The 26,004-nt window shown below is 39.4% G+C and overlaps 1 protein-coding gene across 5 annotated transcripts in view; it reads left to right on the top strand.

Moving 5' to 3' along the window:
* Positions 1 to 19,944: 19,944 nt before the first annotated feature.
* The window catches only part of CMC1 (C-X9-C motif containing 1), a 62,618-nt gene continuing 56,558 nt past the window's right edge, over positions 19,945 to 26,004 (top strand). For all 5 annotated transcript variants that reach the window (XR_011737708.1, XR_011737709.1, XM_071804932.1 and 2 more), the window contains exon 1: positions 19,945 to 20,140. Coding sequence is in view for 3 of the 5 variants with exons in the window: in XM_071804932.1 (XP_071661033.1) it covers positions 20,116 to 20,140 (25 nt within the window). In the remaining 2 variants the exon portion in view is untranslated. The remainder of the gene's footprint in view (positions 20,141 to 26,004) is intronic.

Raw genomic sequence — 26,004 nt, 5'->3', positions numbered from 1 at the left:
CAAACAAAGAGGAACTACTCTCCACTAACCAAACCACTTTCTCTTCACTTGCAGGAAGAGGGTAGTGAAAGTTCGAGGTGGCTGCCTTTAGGGGACCAGAGAAGCAAAACGTTGTTTTCATCTTTTCCTGTCGCTCTCCCAGGGCATAGTGCTCCTGGCTGCAAGGCAACGCCAGCAGCGTTCCATCGCCAGCCTAGCAAGAACACCCGGTAGCTATGCTCAAGGCAGTATTACCGAGCCCTTCCTCTAAGTCCTGGGTACTACCTCCATTTAAAATCGTAGTCCTGACTACTGATCAAACAAAAAACTTCCACGCGAGCAGCCCTGCCAGAAAACCAGATTTCCTGCACAGAAGCACAGCTCTTCTGTCTGGGTAGCCCATATACTGAGGGTGTCTCTTCAGTTTTGTGGCCCGACAGTGATGGCCCTGGGGTGCCTTGAGATTTGCTTGAAGTACTTCTCCCCCATCTACCCTGTTTCACCGAAAATAAGACAGGGTCTTATATTAATTTTTGCTCCAAAAGGTGCTTACGTTTTTACATGTATAGCTGCCTGGACACTATTTAAATTGACATTTTTACTGAACTGTAACTAGGACTTATTTTTGGAGTAGGGCTTATATTTTGAGCATCCTCAAAAATCGTGAAAAATCATGTTATGGCTTATTTTCAGGGTAGGCCTTTTTTTGGGGAAACAGGGTATCTACTCTTTATTGGCTCTTCACCCCAACACCAGACAACAGCCTGACACTGATCCTCTTCAGCTTGCCACAGAGCATTCCCTAGCCACAAGGTGCCATGAACGGGTCTGGGGATAATGGTCCAGCTTCACACACTTGCAGAAAATGCTTCAGAGAAATTATGAACCCTAAATTTAGTTTTTTCCCCTGATTTACCTGAACCCAAACTTTAGCCAAGTTTAATGAGAAAAAGCCCCAAAAGAATTACTAAGGAACTATTAAATTTAGACTTTAAGTTGAAGAATGGAAACCCTGAACTCCCACTTATATCCTAAGCCTCGTTACTCAGCCAGTAAGACTCTAATCTCTATATTACTATCTGTAACCTCTATCTTTTTTATATTTTGCTGTTAGGTTTAGGACACAAAAGCAAATACCCTAAGTGCTCCAGCATAGTATTCCCCAGAGGGAACTCTGGTCATATAGTGAAGACCATCTCTTAAAAGGGGTGGTTTTTAAACTGGAGACTACATCCACCAGCAGCAAGGGCAGAAACTGATGAATTGAAATAAAGTAACGAGCAAATTTATACAAAATTTGCTTTTATGGAATACAGTATGAAATATAGGCTTAAGTATCCTCTTTCAACAACCTGAGGCCCATTCCTTTAACCTATAAGGCATTTGGAACTGCATATAGGAGAAAAAAAAAAGGCAAAAAAAGGAGATGATACTCCTTCATGAGCTAACAGAAAGTTGTTAATGTCTGATTTCGAACTCTACGTTTGTGCGTTAGCAGATCTGAAGACAGAGCTTGACAAACTGGAGTATTTATCCAGACAAAAATAGCCACTCAGCTGTGCTTTAGTGCCATTTTCTGTCACACCAGCACGACAGCACTAAGTGTTTAGTTCAAATAAGTGGTTCCACGTCCTCTGATAATACAACATGGTTCCAGCATTCTGTTCGCTACAATTTCAGCTCCATCAGGGGTGGCACAAGACAGCTCAGTATTCCCAGAGATTTTCAAACTGTGGTGCATGTGTTCTATTATGCACTCAACCTGTCTGGTCCATTTGGACTGGATTCACCAGGGAATACAATTAGCTGGCCATTTTATTTACACAACTCAGCCTGCCAATTTGTCTGGAGCTTTGGTTATTTCTGTTTTTCTCTTTCTTGCAGTTTCAAATGATTCCTGATGTGGCAACTATCTGTAGCACAGATTCTTCTTCCACTGGGCATTAATGTGTAAAGCAACCAGCTGTTGGGGACTCATCTTAGGACAGTTAGAATCTTCAAATTAGAAACAGTGGTTATTTTCCCAACAAACTCAAGTACATTGTTCTTTTAAATGAACCACTAGATAAGACTTCTTCCTAACACACTGCCAAACAAATCGTGGAGAATATGAAGGAACAGTGACAGAAGAGCAAACACACAGTAACAAATTCTGCTCCCTACTGCATGACTAATGGATGGTCCCAAAGCAGGGAGCTATTATTGCACTGAAGACCAGAATTTGACACAGGCTATTCAGTATTTTAGGAAAACAGGCAAATATTCAAAAAAATGAGACAAGAAATGATCTTATCCAAAGGGCACACAGCTCACATAATTTCAGCAAGCCTCACAGAACCACCATTCTCACTGCATTTTGGGTATACTTTCCAAAGTTCAGATAGCACATACAACACAAATATTTCATATCGAAATGAAAGCGCAGACATAAACAGAAAAATATAAAGTCACACTCAATCAAATGGAAACATTTGAAATGGTAAACCTATGAAACTTTTCTGTGCTTATTCAAACTAGGAGGTTCGTATATTACTGATTTTATGATGCCAAATCTTATTTTCTGTCAATGTCTTCACTATTCTTCTTCTTCCTCTATCTCTTCCCTCCTGTACCAAAGAAAAATCTCTCAGCCTCCTGCATTTTATCTTGAGGTAACACAAACCCAAAATGTTTCATACAATCAAAAGGAATCTTAGTAAGAAGAAAAATTGTGCCACCTTTCACCAGACCGTTTTCTCCTGTGCTGCCAGTCAACACAAATAGCCTGTCTTTCTTACTTACAATTTTCCTAATAACCCTAATTGCCTTTTTTCCAAAAATATGCTACCTCTGGAGAAACCCATAAAATATGTCCTAAGCTGCCCTCTTGCCAAAAGCTTTTTCCACAAGCTTTGCTAATCAGCTTCATGCGACTTACTCATGTCTGTAACAATTTATAATTAAACTTTAATAAGAATCCCAGATACTTCGGCCATTTAACTACGAAGAATTAAAATTACCAAAAATTAAAGTTATAGTATACATTGCAAACAAAAAATGACTGATGAGATTATGCAACATCTCATGACTCTGAAGCTTTCCATCACTTTAAGTCTATTAGTGAGTAATAATGGGTCAAACTGAAACTATCACCAAAACAGGGTTAAACTAGAAAAAATTATCAGTGAATTTACAGTGACAGCCACAGTCTGAACTCACTAGACTGCATAAAATGTTCTCTTTCCTTACCAATACACCATGTTCTTATTTACATTAAGAGGCTTGAGAGCAAAACCCAGGACCTTTATGTGAGTACTCATCTCAAGCATCCTTTATTCCTCAGGCCAGCCCACTGTCCTGGAATGTTTTTCCAAAGCACTGCGAGTTACCCGCTCTCCCCTCAGGGAAGCAGAAGTCCCAAAATCACTTCTCTCCATTCTGTAACTTCACATTGCATATCGGTTTGGTGGACTAACATAGCAGTTAGAACAAATACTGCTGTTGTTCTTGATTCACGTTGGGTTTAGAGCATCTGTGAAGCTACAGGAGGAGAGGGAGACACACTGTCAGGACAAATAGCGTGGTTTCCTGGTCGTTCTGGCACACTGAGGTGCTGAGCTGTGAAGGGGAGGTCTTAAAAGCACTGACAACATGCCATAGTCAAGCAACACATCACTTAATATTAGTTTTTGCAACTTCATCAATATACTGGCCTTGGCAGGTTCTAGAGTTTTGATAAATTGGTGGTAAATTTTACAAAACTAGTGGGGGACAGTAGATTCCGGGTTTCAGAGGGCTTTTTTTTTTCTGAAATAAACTAAACATATCATTGCTTTCACAAAATAAGACACTTCAGCAATAAACAGGAACACTTCCAGGAGACATTTAACAGCCTATGAAAAGAACTGAATACTAATGCTTGGATCAGGACAGCAATTGTCTTTGTTCTCCCCTCCACCTGAGTAGAAGGTCTAATACCTTGCCTTGCTGGAGTGGGATGAGTGGAAAGTGTGGTATCTGCCCTCCCACACCAAAAAACAGAGCTGTCTGGCCACCATAATCACTGCTGGGGCACAGGTTCCATGCGATTTCTTCAAAGTGATTGGTAGTAGCTCTTTTAGTTGTCTCAAGAGCTGTGTGAACTTATCCTAGTGAACTTATAAGTGGATTGGACTAGATGATCTTTTGAGGTCCCTTCCAATCCCTAACATTCTGTGATTCTGTGAATTTATTGCTCTTCTTCATTTCTTGCTGAACATGCCTTCTCTTTCTTGTCTTCTAGATTTGCAATTTTAAGAAGATTAAAGAACCCATTTCTACAGGACCGTCTTTATTTCCTGATGAAGAAAGACAATGCCTTGGCAAATACGGAACAGGTGCATCAGAAAGAGGACATGAAAATAATGGGCAGCTATTGTTAAAAGATAATATAGCATAAAAGCAAACTATGTTAAAAAGCTCACCAGAACTTTTCAATTCAGATTTTCAGAAAACTCTGAAATAATCATATGTGCCCTTAAGCCGCTTGCCTCAGGACAGCTGCACAGATCAAGCACAGCGAGTACTTAGGGACGCTTTTCAAAGCCTGTGACTGTGAAGAGTAGACCACTGGGTACTGTGGGTCACAGGCATGAGGCAAATAAAGTCTGACCCTGCTTAAGAGGGAATGAAAGAAACTAAAGAAGACAGTTGCGAAAGGCAGGCACAGTATCCCCTGCTGTTGGACTTTTTAAAGCAATGATGTCAGAGCTCCTTCCCAAGTAGTCGGGAAAGGTGCCTTCACATGGCAAAAGAATCAATTCAGCCACATAAAGATGGCTCACAGAGTACCTGATTGTCAACTTTATCCCATTTTTGCTGGAAAAAGAGAACTCTGGACCAGGGTAAACTGATGTGGCACAACTGGAGAAAGTTTGCTCCTATAGTCCAGAACCAGCCAATTCCAAGCCAAGCTTAGTAAGTCAGTAAAAACGTGTCCATTTCTCTCTCCATACCAGCACGTAATTGTTGAGTAGTTTCTCTTCTGCCTGAACTTCAGACTGAAAATTCAACACACTGGATCTCATATGCAGACTTCAGACAAGTGAATTCAGTCAGGTGAATAACCAGTTCCTAGACTGCTTACAAAAGTTTATTTTTTAATTTATATGTACAAGTACTAGGTTTACTTTTTTCCTTTTGCAATATGCTAATTTATGCTTAAAAGAAATAGTACATGCCTGTCTCACCAAATGCATGCACACATTTGGAAAAGTTTGGGATTGGTTAAGGTATTCCTAGGTTTGCTTATATTTCCAAGGACAGAAGGTTAATTTTAAAACTCATTTGAAAGGCAGTTATCTGATCACACACTTTCTGCTGCAGATTCCAGACAGTGGAAGTGAAGGGGGGGGAGAGGGTGGAGGTGGTGCAGAAAGGGTGTCATTAATAAACATACCCACTATAGTTTTAAGGGATCTGAATCTCTTTGAGATCCTCTTCTCAAAGAGACTGCTGTTGGCATCCACTTACAGATGTGGCAAAATATCTGGTGCTACTTGACAGAGAGAAGATCGTTTTCCCAGCCAAAATGGCATTTGGTTTTACAAGTTTCATCAATAAATTTTCCTGGTAATATTAAAATATCAAAAACTTTAACATGAAAAGTGTAATATCTTTCCTTTCAAATGTGGGTCACATTTGTAGTATGATCTGGACAGAAATACATACAATTCCAGCTAAACTTTTGGCAACGTTCTCTAAAGTGTTGTATTTCAGACACATTATACAAATCTTAAACAAAACACCATTTAACTCCTACACACCTTAATGGTTTTACATATTTCCCCATGGCCATTTTTTGTCATAATTCATCATCATTTTTGCAAGAAAATAACTCACCTTCTCTTAATCTCAATTTTTTTCTCTAAGCTGGGTAACACTAATATCAACATTCCAGGAATGAGCCTAGCTCTTATAAAATAGTAAAACAAAAAAACAAAAAAAAAGTCCTTTATTGGTGGAAATGCCAAAAGAAAAAACAAAACAAAAAACAACAACAAAACCTACAACAAAACAATTATACTAGTGAATTTTATAAATACATTTGAACGATCTTGAGATTTGTTAGTTGAAAACAGGAGAGCATTTCTTGTTCTCTGGTAATTTTAACGGTAAAATGACTGAGGTGTACCCCCATACAACCCAAATACTGGATTCTTCACCACCAATACCTACACAAGAGGAGACCTAAAACTTGACACTGACACATACAATATCTAGAAGTCCAGAAATCAATAAGAGCAGTGACCTGCTTTCAAATGAAGAGCAGGAAGAAACTCTCCCAAAGGCCCAAATGTCTATATGGCCTTCCAACTAACCCCCAAAATAAAAAAAAAAAATGTACAAGCTTCATACATGAACGCAGAATTGACAGAACTAAAAAACCCACTAGTTTTAAACAGGTATCATTCATGTTTATATATGCTACAAGTTGTTTTGTTTTGGTATTTTTATCTGCAGAAGTCATAATTGGTCTGAAGTATTATAACTGATAGAGGAAATTGAATGAAAACATGCTAAGAAAAGTTTACAGCAAAGCCACCTTGCCAGAACAGCACAGCACTCACAGAATTACAGCAGTCTTCTGACTGGTAGCGTGTGAAAAGCTAGGAGGGTATTTCTGATGTACATCAAACACAGTAAAAGCTGAAGCGAGACCACAAAGCTCTTTCTCTTTTCTGAAACAGGATATGAATTTAAGGCTGCAGAAATGGAACTGGTGTGTGCATGTCTTCTTCTGAGGAGGGTCTTGCAGATGCTTCCTAGAAAAATTGTTGTTTCATGGTAGCACAGCTTCTAACGCCAATGAGAAGCTGTAAATGAAAGCCCTGAAGTATGTTATTGCTGGCCACTCTCCCTTCACTGCAGACTGCAGCTCCTCCCTGAGTCAGACAGATTGTACCTTTCTTTCTTTTCCAAAAAAAACCCCCAAAACTATTCTGACAACATGTTCATCCTTTCCCAGGGTTTATTGACAATTTCCAGAGTCTACTTGCTGTTGTGAACTGTGAGGAACGTACTATATCCAAACTCTGCCTGGAATGAACAACTACCGTTTTTCCCCCTCTGTTTTCTCCCTATTTCAGCAGCAGATTTTATTCCTTGTGAATGCAAGTATCTGTTGTGGAGGATTTTTCCTTCACAATAAAATCAATAGCATCTCCTGGTTTTTAGCATGACTGTTACAAATCAACACCAATTCTGACTTCATCTTGGAAATCAGCATTGCTCTTTAAAGCAAATTTGCTAGTTTCTCAGCAGTAACATCACATTTCTTTAATGCTTATTGACAGGCAGGTCAGTAGCCAGTGACTTTTTTTTTTTTAATGACTGTATTCTTTTGTTCTCTTAGCAGTACCCACAAGGACGTGAATGACAGAAAGTTCATTTTTCTCTGAATGAACATCTGATTAGAGTAGCCAATGCTTTACCCCCCTTTGGGAACCATGCTGTCAGCCAGCAAAGCCATGGTGGTCGTGGTAACTGTCACTGCATATCCAACAGCTGCTCCGTCACACATTCCCTAACCTGGCAAGAACCGCGCCGCTGAGATTCTGCTGCTTTCCCCCACCCTGGCTCTGTGCTGCCGCAGCCCCGTATCTCCAGCAGGCAGGCTGGCCAGCAGCTCTCGCCCCAGCTGCTTCTCAGCCTCCTGGTGCTGGTCCACCACCCACAGGAGGTCTCTCTCCCTAAGGTGCCTTCTACGGCCTCGGCCCTGGAGACTTGAGCATCACCTGTGTCAAGGAACCAGAGCTCCCCAGCTGGTGGCCTGCAGGGGCCTAACCTGGTTGGGACTCAGAATTCGCAGATGGTGTTACATTGTGGGGTTTTTGCTACATCAATGGAATGAAATTATGATTAAAGAATTGAGCTGAAGGGGACATTTTTAATTCTTTATGTTCAAAGAATAACATGGCTTGCTGAAGAGAAAGTCAAACAAATGGCTGATGTATATTCCCTTGATATCAAAAGAATTATGTCTGTGCAGTTTCCATGTTCCAGCTGAACTTTAACTCAGGCAGAACTTGGGCTATGTAAGATAGAATTCAATACAAATTGTGTTCAATAGATGGGTGTCCTAATCATCATGTGGACAAGCATTTTAGTCTATTTCTAAATTGTTCAAAACACTCTGTTAATTATATAAAGCTAGGTACTGTCATATTTTCTTTGGAACAATCTTTTATCTTTGTTGAAGACACTATAAGAACATGAACGGACCTTAAGCTGCAACCACAACTCGTTACACCTTCCTAGAGGTTCTTTGCTTACACTGATGCCAGGTAATCCAAGTTAGGATCATATTCTAAGTCTCTCACATATGAGTATCTCTGTTTTCCACAATGAAAACTACAATTCAAAACAATGCAAGACATTCTTAAATATCATACTACTCTAGAAGCTTAAAGATATAGCAAACTGTTTCAATTTTTTAAATTGACATACATTCCCGCTTGTGTAAACCATAGAGGAGCTTAAAAAAAACCCTAAATTCAGAAGCTCCACTATTTTTTCAACTAACAAGTATTGATTTCAAGTCAATTCAAAGAACATGAAAGCTGAATGAAAAAGGTATTTATCTACTTTCAGTTACAGTATTAATATCTACCATCACTTATTTTCAAAAATGTAAACAAAAACTTTGATGGACAACAAAGGATGGCAAGAAAGACAATTAATACGACAAATCTGGAGATGAACTATGGTAAAAAAGGAATGATAATAATGAACTGGAGGATACCGGACAACAGTGTAACTGTTGAAATTGGAACCATAACAAGAATACCATTTGCCAGAGATGGCAGATAAAGGTTTGCAACATACTGCTTCTCGAGCTGAAATTGACACAAAGTGATTCTTTCGCATTACAAAGGGCCAAGCTCTCACATGTCGAACAGAAAGCAAAAGAACAAGAAATGTTTTTTCTATGCAGGAAATAACAATGGAAGAAAAGATGTAACATTAAGATATTACACCTACAGTATGTATTTCTGGAATGAAAAATCAAGAAGCATGACAAGAAGGTGTAAGAAGCACTTGTTAAGAACCCCATTAAAACATACTAAAAGAAAACAAAAAATGTAATTCTCTAAAGGTGCTATGATTTCTCCTGCTAACTTGGCTGTCTCCATTTTGCTAAGATATCCTAGCTGCAGAAATAAATTTCCACATCTTAAAACCTTATTTTCTAAACAGCAAGACCCTCAGAAGAAACACACCTTTTATTTCTATAGATGCTAGCAACAGAATATAGCATAGCCAAGTGAAAAGGGTTATTCTGAAATTCCAAATGCAATGTCTTTTTTTAGAACACAGAGGTTAAAATCTTGCTGTTACTCATAATCTGCTATTCCATATCATACAACGATGAAATTCAAACTTCAGCTTCCCCTTTCTACAGCTTATCCCAGCATGGGAATTGATTCATCACACTCTGCAATCAACATTTTGGTACTTAACTGAATACAAATTATGATACTGAGGGAGATTTACATGTTTGTGCTGTAGAACACAATGCTCAGCAAAGAAGCAGCTGATCTATTCTCTGTAGTGAATTGAGTTACATTTCCAAATTCCCATTCAAACTAAAACACAGGAAGACTGGGAGGATTGTGTTTTAATTATTTTCTCTGCTGTTCTACGTATTTATGCTAATTTATGTAACTGTTAATTTTTAAAATAATATTTTTATGTTTTTTCCAAGCCCTTGACTCACCAGCAATACCAAATTTGCTCTCCCATAATTTTGTTGTAGAAGTTCTGAGAAATCTGTGAGACAGTATGAACGTTACCGTAAGTTTAGAGAACTGACTATTCCTTTCTGTAAAATGGGAATTAATCACTGAAATTAAATAAAAGGTGTTAAAAAAAGTGGGGCAAAAAAAACTCCAAGAAACAATGAATTCAAAATAGCCTGACCAAAAATCCCTGCTTTTGTAAGTTGATTAACACTTAGCCCTAGTTATATAAAAACATAACAGAAAGTTAAAGTTTAGTTACACTTTCACTCTTACGTCTGTTTTGGTGCGGTGCACATTCCTAATTCTATAGGATAGGTAGGAAAGATAAATAAATACCCATATATATAAAATACACATACTACATTGCACATATATCACATAGGTATAATGATAAAAGATATGCAGTAGATGTGTTCATACCAAATATGACATTTGTAATGTCTTCTTGCTCTCTTTGCCCTCATTCAATTCTGCCTGTTATGTCATTTCAGTTGTTTATATTATGAGATTTTTGGAATAGATATGCAGAAAACGCCTGAAGAAACAGACCCCAGTCCCTAATACTGACGTTAATAATGCACAAAGATCAGACTAGGTAAATAATATAAATACTTACATAAAGTCTATAATCCCAAATTGCAGCTTGTTAGGAAAAGTCGAGAAATATAGGCCACACCTTAAACACTGTTTTAATTGGAGGACAAGGAGATTGAGTACGAAATCCTGAATCATAGTATCTGTATTAAACTTCCAGTTTCAATTTGCCCTAACTTAAAATTGTTACCATTGTCACTGAAATTTCAGAACTGTCTAGCACTTCTTAGATCATATTAAGATTTGCCAAAAGTTTCTACTGAGCAGTCATTTTTGTATCCATCTTCATTACATTACATATCCTCATATACTTTTTCAGTTGTGAATAAAGGTTGAACATTGGTTGTAAAGCAAAAGAGATGGTCAGTTAAATGCTTTACAGTGAAGAATTTGAAATGTCATCAGGCTCTTATGACCTTCTAAATACAACTGGAATTAATGGGATAAATCTATTGAGTTTTCATTTGGATTCTATGCCTTACAATGTGACATTATCTAGTCAAAAAAAAAAAAATCAGAATTCAACAGATGATACTAAGGTTTGCCACATTGGCACCCTTGCCACAAGCCCATCAACCAGCCATTGGAACAGGAGTTGTACAAAACCTGTACTACTTAAGGATGTAAACATCCCAGTAAGGTAGGTAATTAGGAACATACCAGAATCATATTGCGGGGAAGCACATGTTGAGAGCTGAGTTTGTTTCAAATCAGATCTCCCTTCCCTGCATTCAGTGTCTCCTTAACATCGAAATGGATGTTGTTAGATAAAAGTACAGCAGCTATAAAACCATATTCAGCAACACAAAAAATAAAGGGAGACAAGGACAGAAATCACATTTCTTTGCAGCTATAATACAATTTATTTCTTAGCTCAAAAATATGTGACATGATAATTTCACTGCCTTCAACAATAAGAGTCTTGCACTTAGAAACAGGCAAGTGCTTAACTGCACAGCATGGATAACATACTAGGAACTAAGAACTTGATTTCCAAAGCAATGGATGAACACAAAGAAGCAAGTAAGACTTTTTTTTCCCCTTACTGAACTTCAGGTTATGGAGTTTTATGACTGCCAATACTACCTCTTGATAGCATCTATATCTCAGTAAGTAAAACCACAGTCAGCGCTGGTCAGTTGAGGCTCTTTAGCACAGTAGTGTTAAATTTAAAGTCAGATTGAATTTTCCAGACTGGTGAATATAGAGAAGCTAAGTGTTCAGCCTTATTGTTGCATCACTCTTATACACCTAAAAACTAAAGGGAGGGAAAAAGCTTTTATAAAAAAAAAAAAAAGTTTTGATCATATCTGTCATGGTAGGAAAAGCATCTTCCTCTACTCACATCCTGTTTATCAGTCTTTGAGTATTAAGTTTGAATTTGAAACAAGTGAAAGTGTAGTGACTATATTTAATTATTGTAAGTTTTCAGGAAGATAAATACCAGTATTTCATATTGGTTTTTATATTTTACGGAGAAGGAGACAAATAACCACAGACTTCTCAATAATGGAAACTAAGGAGGTATGCAAATATAACAGATAATTATATGACACTATTCTACCGTCAATTTGTGTACAGATGAGTATGAGCATTCACTATAAGCCAAGTATTGAGAGTTTGATTCCTGCAAAAAGAAGCCGTCTGGTGACAGAAAGATTTGTTTTAGATAGTACCAGCATCACATTCAGCAATTACATTTTTTTCCCATTCATTTCAGCATCCTTCTCTACATAGATTAATAAGTACTTTTTATCACCTTAGTCTTCTGCTCTGATGACTCAGATCTTACCATTTCCAATGACACCAATCCAAATGCAAAAGTATGGACTGTACTTAGGCCTAATTTCCTGAACTATGAGTAGTGTTATGATCTATGTCATCTCAATGGACTATAAATTGAGGAGCTCAATATTCAGATCTCTACCACTGGTATTCTACAAAGTCATGCAAACTTTGTAAGTTCTTTATACTGTCATTTCCCTATCTATAGGCTTTCTAACGTTTAAAGATGAAAAAAGCAACTACGATAGTTGAACTTCAAGGCCGAACGGTGATCCTACATTACAGTGCGTCCTGTAAGAAGCAAACATTTCCGTAACTAAAGAAACAGATAATGATTCTTAAGAGAATCAACCAGCAGTTAAGAGGATTTGTGTCTCTAAGCAGGGATTTACTAGATAAAGAGAGTATGCACAAATAAGACTAATACTCAAACAGGGCTGACTACCTAGTGTGTTTCAGTTATTAAACCTTTACGCTGTTTCTCTTTCTATATTTGTAATAACTCCTGACACCAGGCATTGAGCTGTAATACCCGTATGCATTAAGGAATGGATTGGAAAGTACCTTTGAACTTCAGAGTTTGCCTCCATAGAGATTGTCTCTACTATGGCACAGAAAATAAATTAAAACCATACTGGGCAGTGATTAGGAAATGGCGAGGCTAGTAAAATGGACAGACAGTGAGATGGCATTAGTGCCAGCTCACAGGCCCAGAGGACTGCACCACACAGTGGTTGCTGTAGGCTAGAAGCCATACTGAACATGGAATCATTTCCTTTTAAGCATTTATGATTAGGGACTAGCCCTTCTTTGTATGGCATTTAAAAAAAATGGGAAAGGATAAAGGAGGAGAATGGCTAAGTAGCTTTTTAAAGAAAATCATGAACAGAAAGAAAACTTGTGACTGCATGCAGAGCCAGAAAAACGAAAATCCAAAGCTTCAGTAATGGCTGAAATAAGTTTCCAAATAAAACCTCCAACGCAAGTGAGAGTCACCCTATAATTGTTGTGAATGTGTTCAGACAAGAAAACATTCTGACCATAGCCTGAAAAGTAACTGTAGGCTAAATCAAACAATGAATGTTTAGAGTGGTTCGTTTGGGTGGTGGACCTTCCCTTTCTTTTACATTACTGAACCACTATTATTTGAAAATCTTGATGCTGGTCAAGTCACCTACTTCTGGTATATAGTTTATAACTCTGGGGTACATGTGAATCTCTTGAGATAAAACAGGAAGTTTTAAGGAAACAAAAGCCCATGAAAGCTTGTGCTGCTGTGTGTAGGCTTTGGAAAAGGAAAGGAACTGAAGTGTTTTTCACTCTGCCAATCAGATCTAGTAGTGACTGGTAAAGGTAATTATTATTTGATGCATTTTTTTCTAGTTGAGCAGATGGCCAGCTCCCTAGATACTACTTCAGTGACTTCTTGCTAGAAAGACAAACAAATTATGATAGTCACCATGATCGGATGCTTCCAGCTCCCTTGAAACACGGGTGGAAAGGCCTGGTCCGTGAAGGGAAAGGTTTCATTCTTGGTGAAGTGGTAAGAGACAGGCCACAGGACTCGACATAGAGCTTGCCACCATAGAGCTTGCCACCTAGCAACACGCCAGCTGCAGCTCTTTTAGAGCAAGACAGCAGCCAACGAAACATAGCGCTAGTGTTTGCACTCTGAAAATACTGTAAAAGTTTCATGTCAGTTATGTGAGACTTGACAGGCTGCAGGTTCAGAGGTCTGCAAGAAACTAGTATCCACTCATTAGAACAAGCAGAATAATAGATTAATAAATAGGACAGAAATAGTTCAACATGTCTAGTGCTTCCTCTTCCTACAACAGTAGATTTTGCTGTAAACATCCCTGGATCTTAAGCCTTCAGAAATCAGACATATGGGTTTAATTTTATATGGGAGGATAAATATAAAATGTTGCATCTTGCGCAACACAAAGACACTACAAACTCCCCCATCATCTTTTCCCTTTTCTGGAAAACATGTCTCCAGTCAGTGAAAATCTCAGATTTTGGAAATACTGGAAATAAAGCTGTGAACAACTTTACCGTGGCTTCAGTAAAAGTATGCTCCCTTAAGAAGAGAAGGAAATGTTTTTTTGATTCTAAATGTTAATTCTTATTTAAAGCTCCCCCACATCTCTCACCTATGAATGAATGTATTTCAAACAGGTAAGCTCAGCAAAGAATCACAGCCTTTTACTGGAAGTTATATTTCATGAAACAAGATCTAAAATGTCAACAGCAAACAAGAGGTGCCATTTGAAAATATTATTTTGAACTCACTTGACCAAGGCTATTGTTTGGAATTTAAAAAAAGAAAATCACACCTGTGTGCAGACAGATAGGCTCTCTTTATCTCACAAGAACAAGGTGCATAGATTTGTGTGATAGATAATTAATCTCTATTGCTATCTATCATTTCATTGTTAACACTGTCTTGGTCGAAGTGTGAAAATATGTTCACACTTTTGAAAAAGGGCGATTAACTAATCAAATGACAATATGAATCTTAGAAACACCGAAATGACTGCAATCCAACACTACTTACAACTATATTTTTATTTTCAATTTTATAAGAAAAATATCTCAAGCATCCTTCAAGACTATAAGGGAAGTTACCAAATCTTCCACACTGTAATAATCAGTGCAGTAAATTGTGATCACCATCACTAGTCTATTTTCACTACAGCACTCAGTATTTTACCCTCAGGAAATTAATTGCAGGGAACATTTTCCTTGTATAGCCAAGTTCCAAGAGACTGTAACAGACAGGTAACATAAGCAGCACAGAATAACCAGGGGCAGATACTAGGCAGCAGTAGCCACTGTCTCACTAGGGCCCTATTAAGTAACAGTTGTGTGTATTAAGTACTACTGGTCTTACATCAGTGCCCCAAGAGATGTCCCAATTAAGCAAGTTTCTTGGATAAGTATGTCAGTTAAATGAAGCATTCAGTACTAACTTGTACCCAAGTGCTACACAGCAAAAGCCCTACACATTTCAGCACAACTTCACCAGGCTGCAGAACTTGTGCAAGATTCGTATTGAAAAATATTTGACTAAACACAAAATACATACTACAGATGTAATTTTGAAACTCTCCCCTGGGATAAGATGCAAGCTAGACCTCATGTTTAAGGGAGACCCACTTCACACTTTTTTCTTTTTTAAATCTAATGAAACTATATGTTTACATCCTTGGATACAGGTGGAGTTCACATAACAGGCACTTCTGCATGAATGAAGAAAGTATATAAGAAGTAAAGAATAATGCAATCATCAGACACAGTCAACATGGGTTCACAAAGGGAAAGTCCTGTTTAATTAATCTGATATACGTCTATGACAAAGTCACCTGCCTCATGAAAGTAGTTTCTCTGGATTTTAGTCAGGCTTTTGATACTGTCCCTTCCAGCATCCTTCTGGACAAGCTGGCCAACTGTGGGATAAGCAGGTTCATGGTCTGCTGCATGAAGAACTGGCTGAAGGGCAGAGCTCAAAGAGCTGTAGTAAATGGGGCTACATCTGGCTAGTGACCAGCCACCAGCAGTGTTCCTCAGGGTTCAGCTCTAGGGCCAGTCCTATTCAATATATTTATCAGTGATCTGGATCTAGGAGTTGAATGCACCATTAGCGAGTTTACTGATGATATCAAACTGCAAGGTGTTGTTGACTCTCTTGAGGGACAGGAGGCCTTGCAGAAGGATCTGGATAGATTGGATCATCAGGCTGTGATTAATGGGATGAATTTTAACAAGTCAAAATGCTGCATTCTGCACCTGGGATGGAGTAGTACTGGGCACAAGTATAAACTGGGAGGGGATCAGCTGGAGAGCAGCCCTGTGGAGAGGGATCTGAGGGTGCTGGTTGGCAACAGGCTCAATAGGAGCCACCAGTGTGTGCCCTGGCAGCCAAGGGGGCAAACTGTGTCCTGGAGGCATTAAACATGGCAGAACCAGTTGGTTAAAAGGGGTGATTGTCCTGCTCTTATTCAGCATTGGTGCAGCTTCACTTTGAGTACTGTGTGCAGTTCTGGGACTGAATTTAAGAAGGACGAGAAGATCCTTGAAGGTGTCCAGAGGAGGGCAATAAAGCTGGTGAAGGGGCTAGTGAAGGACTCAGAAAACTCCTGTGAGGGCTGGCTGAGGACACTGGGTTTGTCTAGTCTGAAGAGAAGGAGGCTGAGGAGGCTCATTACTGTCTGCAGCTTCCTGAGGAGGAGAAGTGGAGAGGAAGGTGCTGAGCTCTTCTCCCCAGGACATGTGAGAATGGTTCAAAACTGTGCCAGATGAGGTTTAGACTGAACATTAGGAAGCACTTCTTTACTGAGAGCGTGTTCAAACCCTGGAACAGGCTCCCTAGGGATGTGGTCAATGCCCCAAGCCTGTCAGTGTTGAAGAGGCATTGGGACAATGCCCTTAATAATATGCTTTAACTTTTGGTTAGCCCTGAAGTGGTCAGGCAGTTGGACTAGATGATCGTTGTAGGTTCCTTCCAACTGAAATAATCTATTCTAGTCTATTGTATTCAAATCTATCCTTTCTTTCTATATAGCTCGATGGTCTTATTTACATCTAGACTGCATATAAAAGCATGCAGAACATGTATTTCCAAAGTGTTTAGTTTTTTTATCTATACTACTACAATTCTTGATATGGCTCTTAGCACTTCACATCTCTAACAGAGTCACGTCCTCCTTTCTGGTCATGAAAATTGTTCTGCTTACGTTCACTTAAACTGCTATAAGAAAATACATCTCTTGTGTCACTGAGTCAGCCAGTGTACCACCTCTGGGGATCACTGCATTGACTCCCAAGTCAGACACAAGCTATTTGTCTTAATTTAAAACCCTTTGTGGACAGTTGCTGTCTCATGCCATTTCTGCTCTACATAATGTCAGTCTCATTTGCCTATCTGTCAAGATAACACTTTCTCTGATACTTTCTCATTTCTAGTACTTGCTAATAGTTGCAAACAGCATGAGACTATTATCAGACCCATATCTGCATATTCCCTCACTCAGAAACTATTTCTGCCCCTCAAATCTCCACAACAAAGTTGTTCTATCCATTTTTTCCCTTTGACTTTGTTTTTATTTCCCCAAGATGTCTGTTATTCCCTTGCAGTTCTTAGCATTCTTTATTCTTGTCTGTCACACATTAAAATAAGACTTGCAGAAAAATCTTGTTTCTGCTTTCCAGGTGTGTTACTGGAAGAAGAAGCAGGAGAGGACAACTTCCTTGAGTCACAAAGCTGTTGGATTTTTCTTTTTGTATTTATTGTCTTCATCACAAAATAGAGATACTACTTCAAAGCCAAGTCCTGTCTAGCCCCGTAGCCTGTCCCTGTAAATGATCAAATTAACATAATATAGAGAGCTGACATTTAAGTTCAAAGATCTTCACCTTAAATAAATCTTCATAGTTCTGATTCTCCAGGGCATATATAAATACCAGTAGCCAAGAGTTTAGGAGCTGCAAAAATTACTAACCTTAATTATTTTTTTAACTCAACTTACTGTTTTAAGTGTACATCCTCCTCCTTGATGCTCATGCTGAAAGCTCCTTTTCGTATCATGTTTTCTTGTATTTCCCCATTGCATATATATAGTAACTCTTCACAGATCGGCTGGTATATTTTTTGTTGTTGTTTTTTAACACTCTCTTACATTCATAGCAGAAATGGCGTAGTTGAAAAACCCTTAATAAAACAAATACGAATAAATTGATATGTTATATTTTCACAGCCCTGTTCAATTAAAAGTATCAGATCAGGGTATAAATGTAAACTGAAGTGGTATGAAGTCACAGAAAACACTTGTAATATCCACACTTTACACTAAGGAATGAGATCAAACTTGTGGATTAAAAAAAACCAAAACATAAACACACTTAATGCTCTATAACAGAAAAGCTCTAGATCAGTAAGGCCAAAAGCATTCATGTGGATGATTTTGCCTACATTAGGCTCTACTAATTTCTGTGAATGTATCAGCATGAAGAACTTGGCTTTTAGTGTGGCCTCAAGTTGAAACAATCCATTTTCAAATAAAGTAAGTGGATTTTCGTATGGGGAAAATAATGTAAATCTGTGAAAAAAAACCACTGTGGTCTTGAAACTCATACCTTTAATGAAAATTCATTTAAAGAATAAACAACATGGTAATAGTCACCAAAATTCTTCCTCCTGATTTTTTTCTAGACTGCTTATTATTATCTTCCAGCAGCATCTGAGTCGATCTGGTGTTTGGGGAAGATGCCTGGACTTTTCAGTTCCCTGAGAATGTCACATTTAAAGCTCACCTTTCCACTGAACAGGACGTACCAATGCAGAGGAATGCTATCAGAGGAAATGCTACATTTAGAAGAATTTCTGCAGCCTTGTGTAAGAGGCTACTACATAAATTAATTTTCCATACCACCTGTCAGTCTGAAATGCTGAAGAGAGCAAAAGAGAGTAGGCTCTTCAAAAATTCTGTACTGCATTTGTTAATATAAGTCCTGAGTTTCAGCTCTTACTATGTCTCCTTGTTTTTAACTTCTCTTACATTTCTGGGGAATCACGTTCTCAGGTTTTTAAATATATGGTAATTTCTCTCAGTTTTAATTTCATGTTTTGTTTCTGGAAGTGGTCAACCTTGCCTCATGCCACTAATAACTACAGAAAGACTGGTTAGTTAAATACACTACAGACTCATAAATAAAAGATGCCACCAAAATCACTCCTTTGCCATTTAAGTGTACTCCATGTATGTCTCTGCTTAATTACACAGGCAGATCAAAAGGACACACAGCCAACCTAGTAATTTTTAACAGTATCAAACTCTAAATGACACTTGCCAAAAAAGCATTTTGTATTCTTTCTACAGATTTCCTAATTTGTATAAAAGTCTTCCACAAGCAACTGCACTGTTCTTCAAATATTGCCTTAAAATCTACATACTTTTAATAATCAGGCAGCTAATAGCCTGTATTCATTTCTTTATAGTATATCCAAAGTATGTGTTTGACCTTTTGATTCCTAGCATTTATTATGTAATGTTTTACATGGTGAGGTCCTTATGTGTACAACACTTGAAAAAAATGACAGGACACTGGCACAATATAAAATGGAGATACCTGAAACTCTTGATGCTGAACTGCACAAATAGAGGTAAAAGAATGTAAGCTGTAAGTAACTGAGGTATGGAATAATCCAATTCCTCCATTTCACTGGGCAGACCACCATGCAAACAGGAATTTCTGTAACAGTGTTTTTCCTGAGTTTCTGGTAGGAAACCAGATTTGTCCCCCAGCTCAACACTTGTTGCAGGAACGTGGTCCCAGAGACAGACGGGAGAGAGGGTGTCTTGCCCATACACCAGGGAGCCCTTTTTAAAGAGCACAGACCAACTATTAGCGATTAAAAACGGCCACCATTGTAGTTCTCATCTTCCACTTCAAGCTCGTTGCAGAAGCCTCAGACACGCCCAGGGCTCATTCGGACGGAGGCTGCGCCACCGCGGCCCGCAGCCCTGTCAGGGCTCGCACCCGCACAGAACTCGCGTAGAGCCAGCGAGTGCTCTTTGTATCGAGACCTGCGCGGACCCCTCAGTGACTCCCAGAGGCCAGGCCCACCCACGCTCCCTCAGAGCCGTCCACCGCACCTCGCCCCGCCGGCAGGGGCACGGAGGATGAAAGCGCGAACGCAGCCCCGAAGCCTCACAGCGGCAGCAGCCGTCCCCGCCCACCTGCCCGGCCCACCAGCAGCGCGCATGCGCACACCCCACCTCGCCCCTCCCGAGGCGCGGCCGGCGCATGCGCCATACCCCCTCTTCCCCGCCGGCGCTCAACGCCCCTCGCCTTGCGCGCTCCCGCCCGGTGCGGACAGGTGGGGCCGGGCTCGGCTGTGCCGCGCTCGGCTGTGCCGCGCTTGCGCGACACGGGGAGGGGCGGGGACTGGCTGCACCGAGTGCGCAGCTGCCGCTGTAGTGTGGAGCCGCAGATGGAGCCTCCCCCTGGCGCCGCAGGTAGGGGCGGCCCTTCGCACGTGCAGCTGGGGGTGGGCAGCGGGATCGACCTCTTTTCTCTCCCCTCTGCCGCCCGCCTTGCCAGGGCTTCCTGTGGGAGACCTCCGCTGCGCTCTGCTTTCCCCCCCGCACACACCGGCGGGCAGAGTAGATGGGCTGCGCCGCCGACGGGTGCTGAGAAGGTGCGCCCCAAGGGGCTGGGCTACTGCCCCACCGCCCGCAGCGGGGTCTTAGCGCCCGCCGGGCGGCGCCTTCCCCGTCGCCGCCTCCTGCCCGCTCTCTCTCCAGCCGCGGCCGTGACCTCCAGCGGGAAGACGCGGGGCCCGGCGTCGTCTCAGCGGCCGCGCCGGCTGCTCCGGGGCGTCCAGGTGCCCGCGGGCCTTGCAGCCCGGCCTGGGGCCTCCTTGTCAGCGAAAGCAAAATATCGAGGCTGTGTGGCCATTGGCATCGTGTTATCAAGTTCTTGCCTTGACAGTTACAGCCACCTATCCCCAGAAGGGAACTTAGTCCTCTGTGCGTCTACCTACGTAATTCAGTCATCCAGCTGGTTCCTGCAGCAGGAGCCTTTGGCTGCATGTATCTGTGTTAGAAAGCCAGGAGTCAACCTCGAAAGGCATTGGTAAGGTTCAGCTTCAGCTAATGCAGTGTGCTGGGACACCCGTAGTTCGTGGTGAACGACAGCGGTTGTGATTCTACCTTGGTCTGTGTGGCTGGCGGCCACTTCAGAAGCCAAAGGACGTCCAAGGCCAAGCTCTGAGTTTCTGATGGAAACGTGTTGTGGGCCTGGCTCTCCAGGCCTTGCAGACAAGGCATTCACAGAATGGTTAGGGTTGGAAGGGACCTCTGGAGGTCATCTAGTCCAACCCACATTCGTAATCAAGTTCTGGTTTTGTTGATTGTTTAATCTAAACATTGATCTGTTTTAAAATTAAAATGCAATAAAACTTACTGCTGTATTTCAAGTGGTGGTTGTTCATCTACAGCATAATTTTCCTTCCCAGTTGTCCTATGGAAAAAGTCTAGTTATTACACTAGATCAGTTTGAGCTGTTGTACTTTCACTGTATGGCTCCAAACACTGCAGTTTGTTGGTGTTCTGCTTCCCTGTTTCTGTCTAAAATGACATTATATGTTCTTCCTAACCCACGTTGTAGTTGCATGTTAGCTGTGGTAAGGCTGAGGGTGTACTTTGGTACATACTACGTGACACCAATACTGAGATTTATCTGCTGAACAGCAGCATTGCTTACTGACACCTCTCTAAATCTGCTGCCTGTTATCCAGTATCTCTTGCTTACCTCCCTCTCACCCCCCTTGTCAGTCCCTGACAGTTACAACTCTGTTGAAAACCTCAGAATGTGAACTAAGAGCAAGGATGGTTAAGTGAGGTTGTAGAGAAACTGGAACAATAGCTGCAAGAGGTGTGAGCTGCCCTGTTGATATCAGTAAGGTGTTAACTCGGATACCCAGTGTGGTAGTTTTTAATGTCGTCATTGTTAACTGCTTCTTGGCTCACATATGAGAAAAAAGAGTGAGAATCATGGTTTAGTAAATTGTTATCTGTGACTGATGCTTCATTTTGTGGTCACAAAAGACACATGTTCTCATGGCTTTGCCAGGCAGTTGGAAGTGAGTATCAAGGAGTCTGCTGAAGCTCAGAATGTAGAACCTGTGAATTTTGTCTTGATTTGTATATCAGGGGGTTTTTGACAGCCACAGTTTGGGAAGGAGCTGTGGCTATGTCATGAGGTGATAGCATCCAGTAAATAAATTGGTAGATGAATCAGTTGACAGAATTTTATGTAACACTATTTTGTTTTATCCTTTTTCAGAATGAACATACTGCAGCGCAGCGTTGAAGTTGATTTTTGTATGTAGCACTTCCAAAATTCTGTAGGGTGCTGTTTTCAGTAGTAGAGGTCATGGGTTATTAGAAAGCTCATTTTCTTTTTAACATACACTTGGTTATAGTTGTTGTTTTCAGATGGTGCTGTCTGGATCCCTAGGCGAAAATTTACAAATAAGTAAAGAGAATAGTGGGCTTACTCATAGTAGCTTAGATACACAATGCAGGTTTTGGTAGCTATCCTGGATATTTTTGGGGAGTTAAAAACAGAGGAGTTGAAGACTAATTTTATTTTCCTAAGCTATTTAAAATGTCTCTCTCTTACAGTCATGTGGAAATCTAGATAGTTAAATAGAGCAGCAGTGTAACAGTGGAGAGAATTGGGCTTTTGAAATGGTTGTGAATTGGTTCGAAGTTGCATGGGCATTAAGGCAGAGCTAGAAGAATACACTGAAAAGAGTGAAACTATAGCTTTGAAAAATAGCAAGGCAAAATAAAGGGAGATAAAACAATGCTGAATTTAAAGGGCAAAACCGTGTAACTAAAATGAAGAACAGTTTCAGCTTTTAATTAAACTTCTTTAAGACAATTGTGATTCAGAACACAACTTGCCACCATCAAGAAAGGAGTTGAATGAGAATGACCTTTTTGATGTTCCTAGTGTCTTTGACCTGTCTTGGGAACATGAAGGGAAAAGATAATTGTGATTTCCTGAAGTTGTTTGACACCATATTTTAGAGAATTGTTCTGTGAAAAGAACTGAAAAATGAAAGATATATTGGGACACTCAGTGAGTTTTATAATAGTGAGTGGTTTGAAAGGATTCTTTAGAGATTAAAATCCAGAAAAAAAAATCTGCAGTCTTTGTGTTAATATAACCAAAAGGCTTTCAGTGTTCTCTTCTTGCCAGAACACCTCATGTTCTGCAACTTTTGAAAACACTAGTGTGTTTTGTTCATATCCATGATGTTAGTTTCAAAGGTCATAATTCATTTGTGTTATACATACTGATTGTTCATTAAATACATAGGTACAGAAATCAAAAGTAGGCATTGGTTTTTTTATCTGTTAATCCTTATTTCCAGTTTTTAAAAAAATAGCTGAAAGAATGGTATTTGGTCCTGTTATTCAAAAGCCTTGCTTTTAATTTGTGTGTGGTATTTGTTATTTGGAATGAAAGGTATAAATTGTATCTTGAAAGGAGTGGTTAAAGAGTTAAATATTCAAGTCCTCAAGGAATTTGGAAGATATATTTTTTTTAATTGAAGTTGTTTTTCTTTACACCTTATTGCACAATTCTGAAAATAAGCAAAAAGGAGTATATAGTGCTGTAGCCACCGATTAACCTGACTGGGCAGGGTTGGAAGTCTTAGATGGTTAGCATACCCTCTCATAATAATTTGGTTTAATTGATTGTTATATTTTTTTTTGCATCCCTTTATCCTTATACTTGGTACTTTTCTCTTTTTTATGTAGGTTTTAGCTGTTACTAATCTTTTGTTTCTGATGCAAATTATTGCACAGTTCTTGAGGTCACTGCTTAGCTCAATTTCATGTGGTCTCTTTGGTTTATATGCTTCAGATAGTTTATGATGTTTGCAGGACCCTTCTCTAGTAAATTCTTGGACAGTAAAGTCTTGGACAATATCCACTGTTAGTTAGAAAGGCCATAGAAGAAGTAGGGATTTTAGACTTGTGCCTGGTTTCAGACATGAGGCACTCTGAAGTATGGGTTTAGCTTAAAAACTGTGGAGCCCTATGTGTAGGAACCTATATCTGAGCTGTTATTATATTTTTGCTGTCCCAGAAAAAAAACAGGATGTCACTATATTTTTACCATCGTAATACCATGTATTTGTTTGCTAAAGTGTTGCTGCATGGTGTCTTTGTTTAAGTGACAAAAAGTTGCGCTGAAGATTTTACATCAGTTTACCAAGTGAAGCGTTCAGAAGCTTTACAACAGCAGAAATAAGGCTGGCTGCACTGTTTTAGTCCTTGGCCAGTCCATGGCACAAGTTGTTACTGACTTTGTGTTTTCTGCATTTTACTGGAATCCTCATGTACAGTTGTTAGAAGGGATTTGAGGTGAGGTGAGGCATTCCCTCACCTTACACCCCAGGTTTCCTAACTGGCATCATAATTGAACAATAACTCAGACAAGGGGTTAATGAAACCGCATTATTTTCAGTACTAAATATTAAGCCTTGATCTGTAATTAATTATTTGGGGCCTATACTTGGCTTTGCTGTGTGATGAGGAGTATGAAAATATCTCCTTGTGTCAAAAATCTTCACAAGCCTTTTCAGGCTTGGCTTTACTTATTATTCACTAGATAGATGAGCATTTGCAATCTGAGTGTGATTAACAAGTAAGTGTACTTTGTTGAGTCTGCTTTCCCTTTTCTTTCTAAATGTTACAGACTTGCTGTAGTATAGCCATTGTTCATTTTTAGCAAACAGGCTTGTCAGTATTCTTGTAATCCAGTACTACCATAATGCAAGAACACAAGCCCCAAAGCAAAATGTAAGATAACAAATTCAGCCGGTGAAAAAGGTGAAAATTGACTTTGAGGTGATGATAGAATGGTGAGAAGTTAAAGCTTTGGAAATTTTCCCTGGTATTGTCATCCCTGTACTCCATCTTAATTTAAGATGATGTCAGTATTAGACAGAAAGATCTCAATCTGTAACTTTTTTAAATACCAAGAAATTTATTCATATACATCTAAAGACAAAAATGGTTTTGTAGAGAAGCAGCAGTGATCAGTCTCTTTTGCTTTTAAATCAGGGTTTCAGGTTATCACATATGTTATTTCACTTGGATTATAACACTTCTTTTACTTCATGTTGTCCTTCTGTACTTTAAAACCTTAGTAGAAAGCAAAGTAGTTAAGACTCTAGTTTGTATGCAAACACCTGTCTGCAAGTGAAATTATGCACACGTGAAGTGCTTCTGAGTTTGGTAAAGATATTTGGCCTGGGTCCATCATCAGTCAGTTTACACTGGATGTTTTTGACTGATAAAATCCATTACCTTTAACAGGATCCTGAATGCTTTTGTGGAAGGGAGTTTACAAAGCAGTACGTTGAAAGTATTCTTCATTTGGCCCCATGAACCACTTGACAGTAAGGGCACAGGAGCTCCCTTACAGGCTACGGACCAAGTACTGAAAATGTTAATTACGTTGATATGTAGAATTACGATTGTAGGAAAAAGCGCTTACATTTTAGAAACATGTGGTTTTGTCCTCCCATGACTTTAATGAGTCTATCTATAAATTAGTTTGTTCTGATGTGTGACTTAGTATTTTAAAACAGAGGTTTTAAGTACTTGATAATATATTCAATGATAGAGACTTTTTTGATAACAGTTTTTATGATGCATGTATATGGATCTTCTACAGCCAATAGTCTGCTTGAGTAAAGGAATGTTTGCCAGGAAGAAGGCAATTGACACTGCGATGCTACTTCTACTATTAATAAAAAGATACTTTTTGATGTAGTTTTATAATTAGCTCATAGGCAAGTGTTTCAAAACAAAACTTTGGGGCAAAATGGAGCATTTACTACACAGAAGTAATTTTTACCAAGTGGTACGAAAAATTAACTGAATCCCCCAAATTAATGCGCTTATGCAGCTTAGTTATAAATTTGTTATTCATTCTTCAGGTATCTTAAATATTGTTTATACTATAGATCTGCATATGGGTAAAATGAAAGAATGGCTGGTACACTTAAGTTTACTTGGCTCATCACAGCTGATGGCAAAACCTTCCCTTCCAGGAAAATGACTGTGTTACACTTATTTAGAGTGGAAATTTTCTTTAAATGTGGTGTAAGTTAAAGAATGGGAATTCTGCACATATATTCTTATCATTCTTCAATGCAATAATTCTATTATTTCTGCTGCTGAAGTTTTTGTTGATACTGTTCAAGTTCTATTCCTTAGCTTCAAAAAAAAAGAAAGGTATCTTAGAAATCTGTCTACTGACAACTGTTTTTCTTGATGGCAACTGGTAG

The sequence above is a fragment of the Patagioenas fasciata genome, chromosome 2 (genome assembly GCF_037038585.1).
Source record: "Patagioenas fasciata isolate bPatFas1 chromosome 2, bPatFas1.hap1, whole genome shotgun sequence".
In the NCBI taxonomy this organism is placed as follows: domain Eukaryota; kingdom Metazoa; phylum Chordata; class Aves; order Columbiformes; family Columbidae; genus Patagioenas; species Patagioenas fasciata.
Note: the sequence above shows the minus strand (reverse complement) of the source record. Positions and strands in the feature narration are given on the sequence as shown.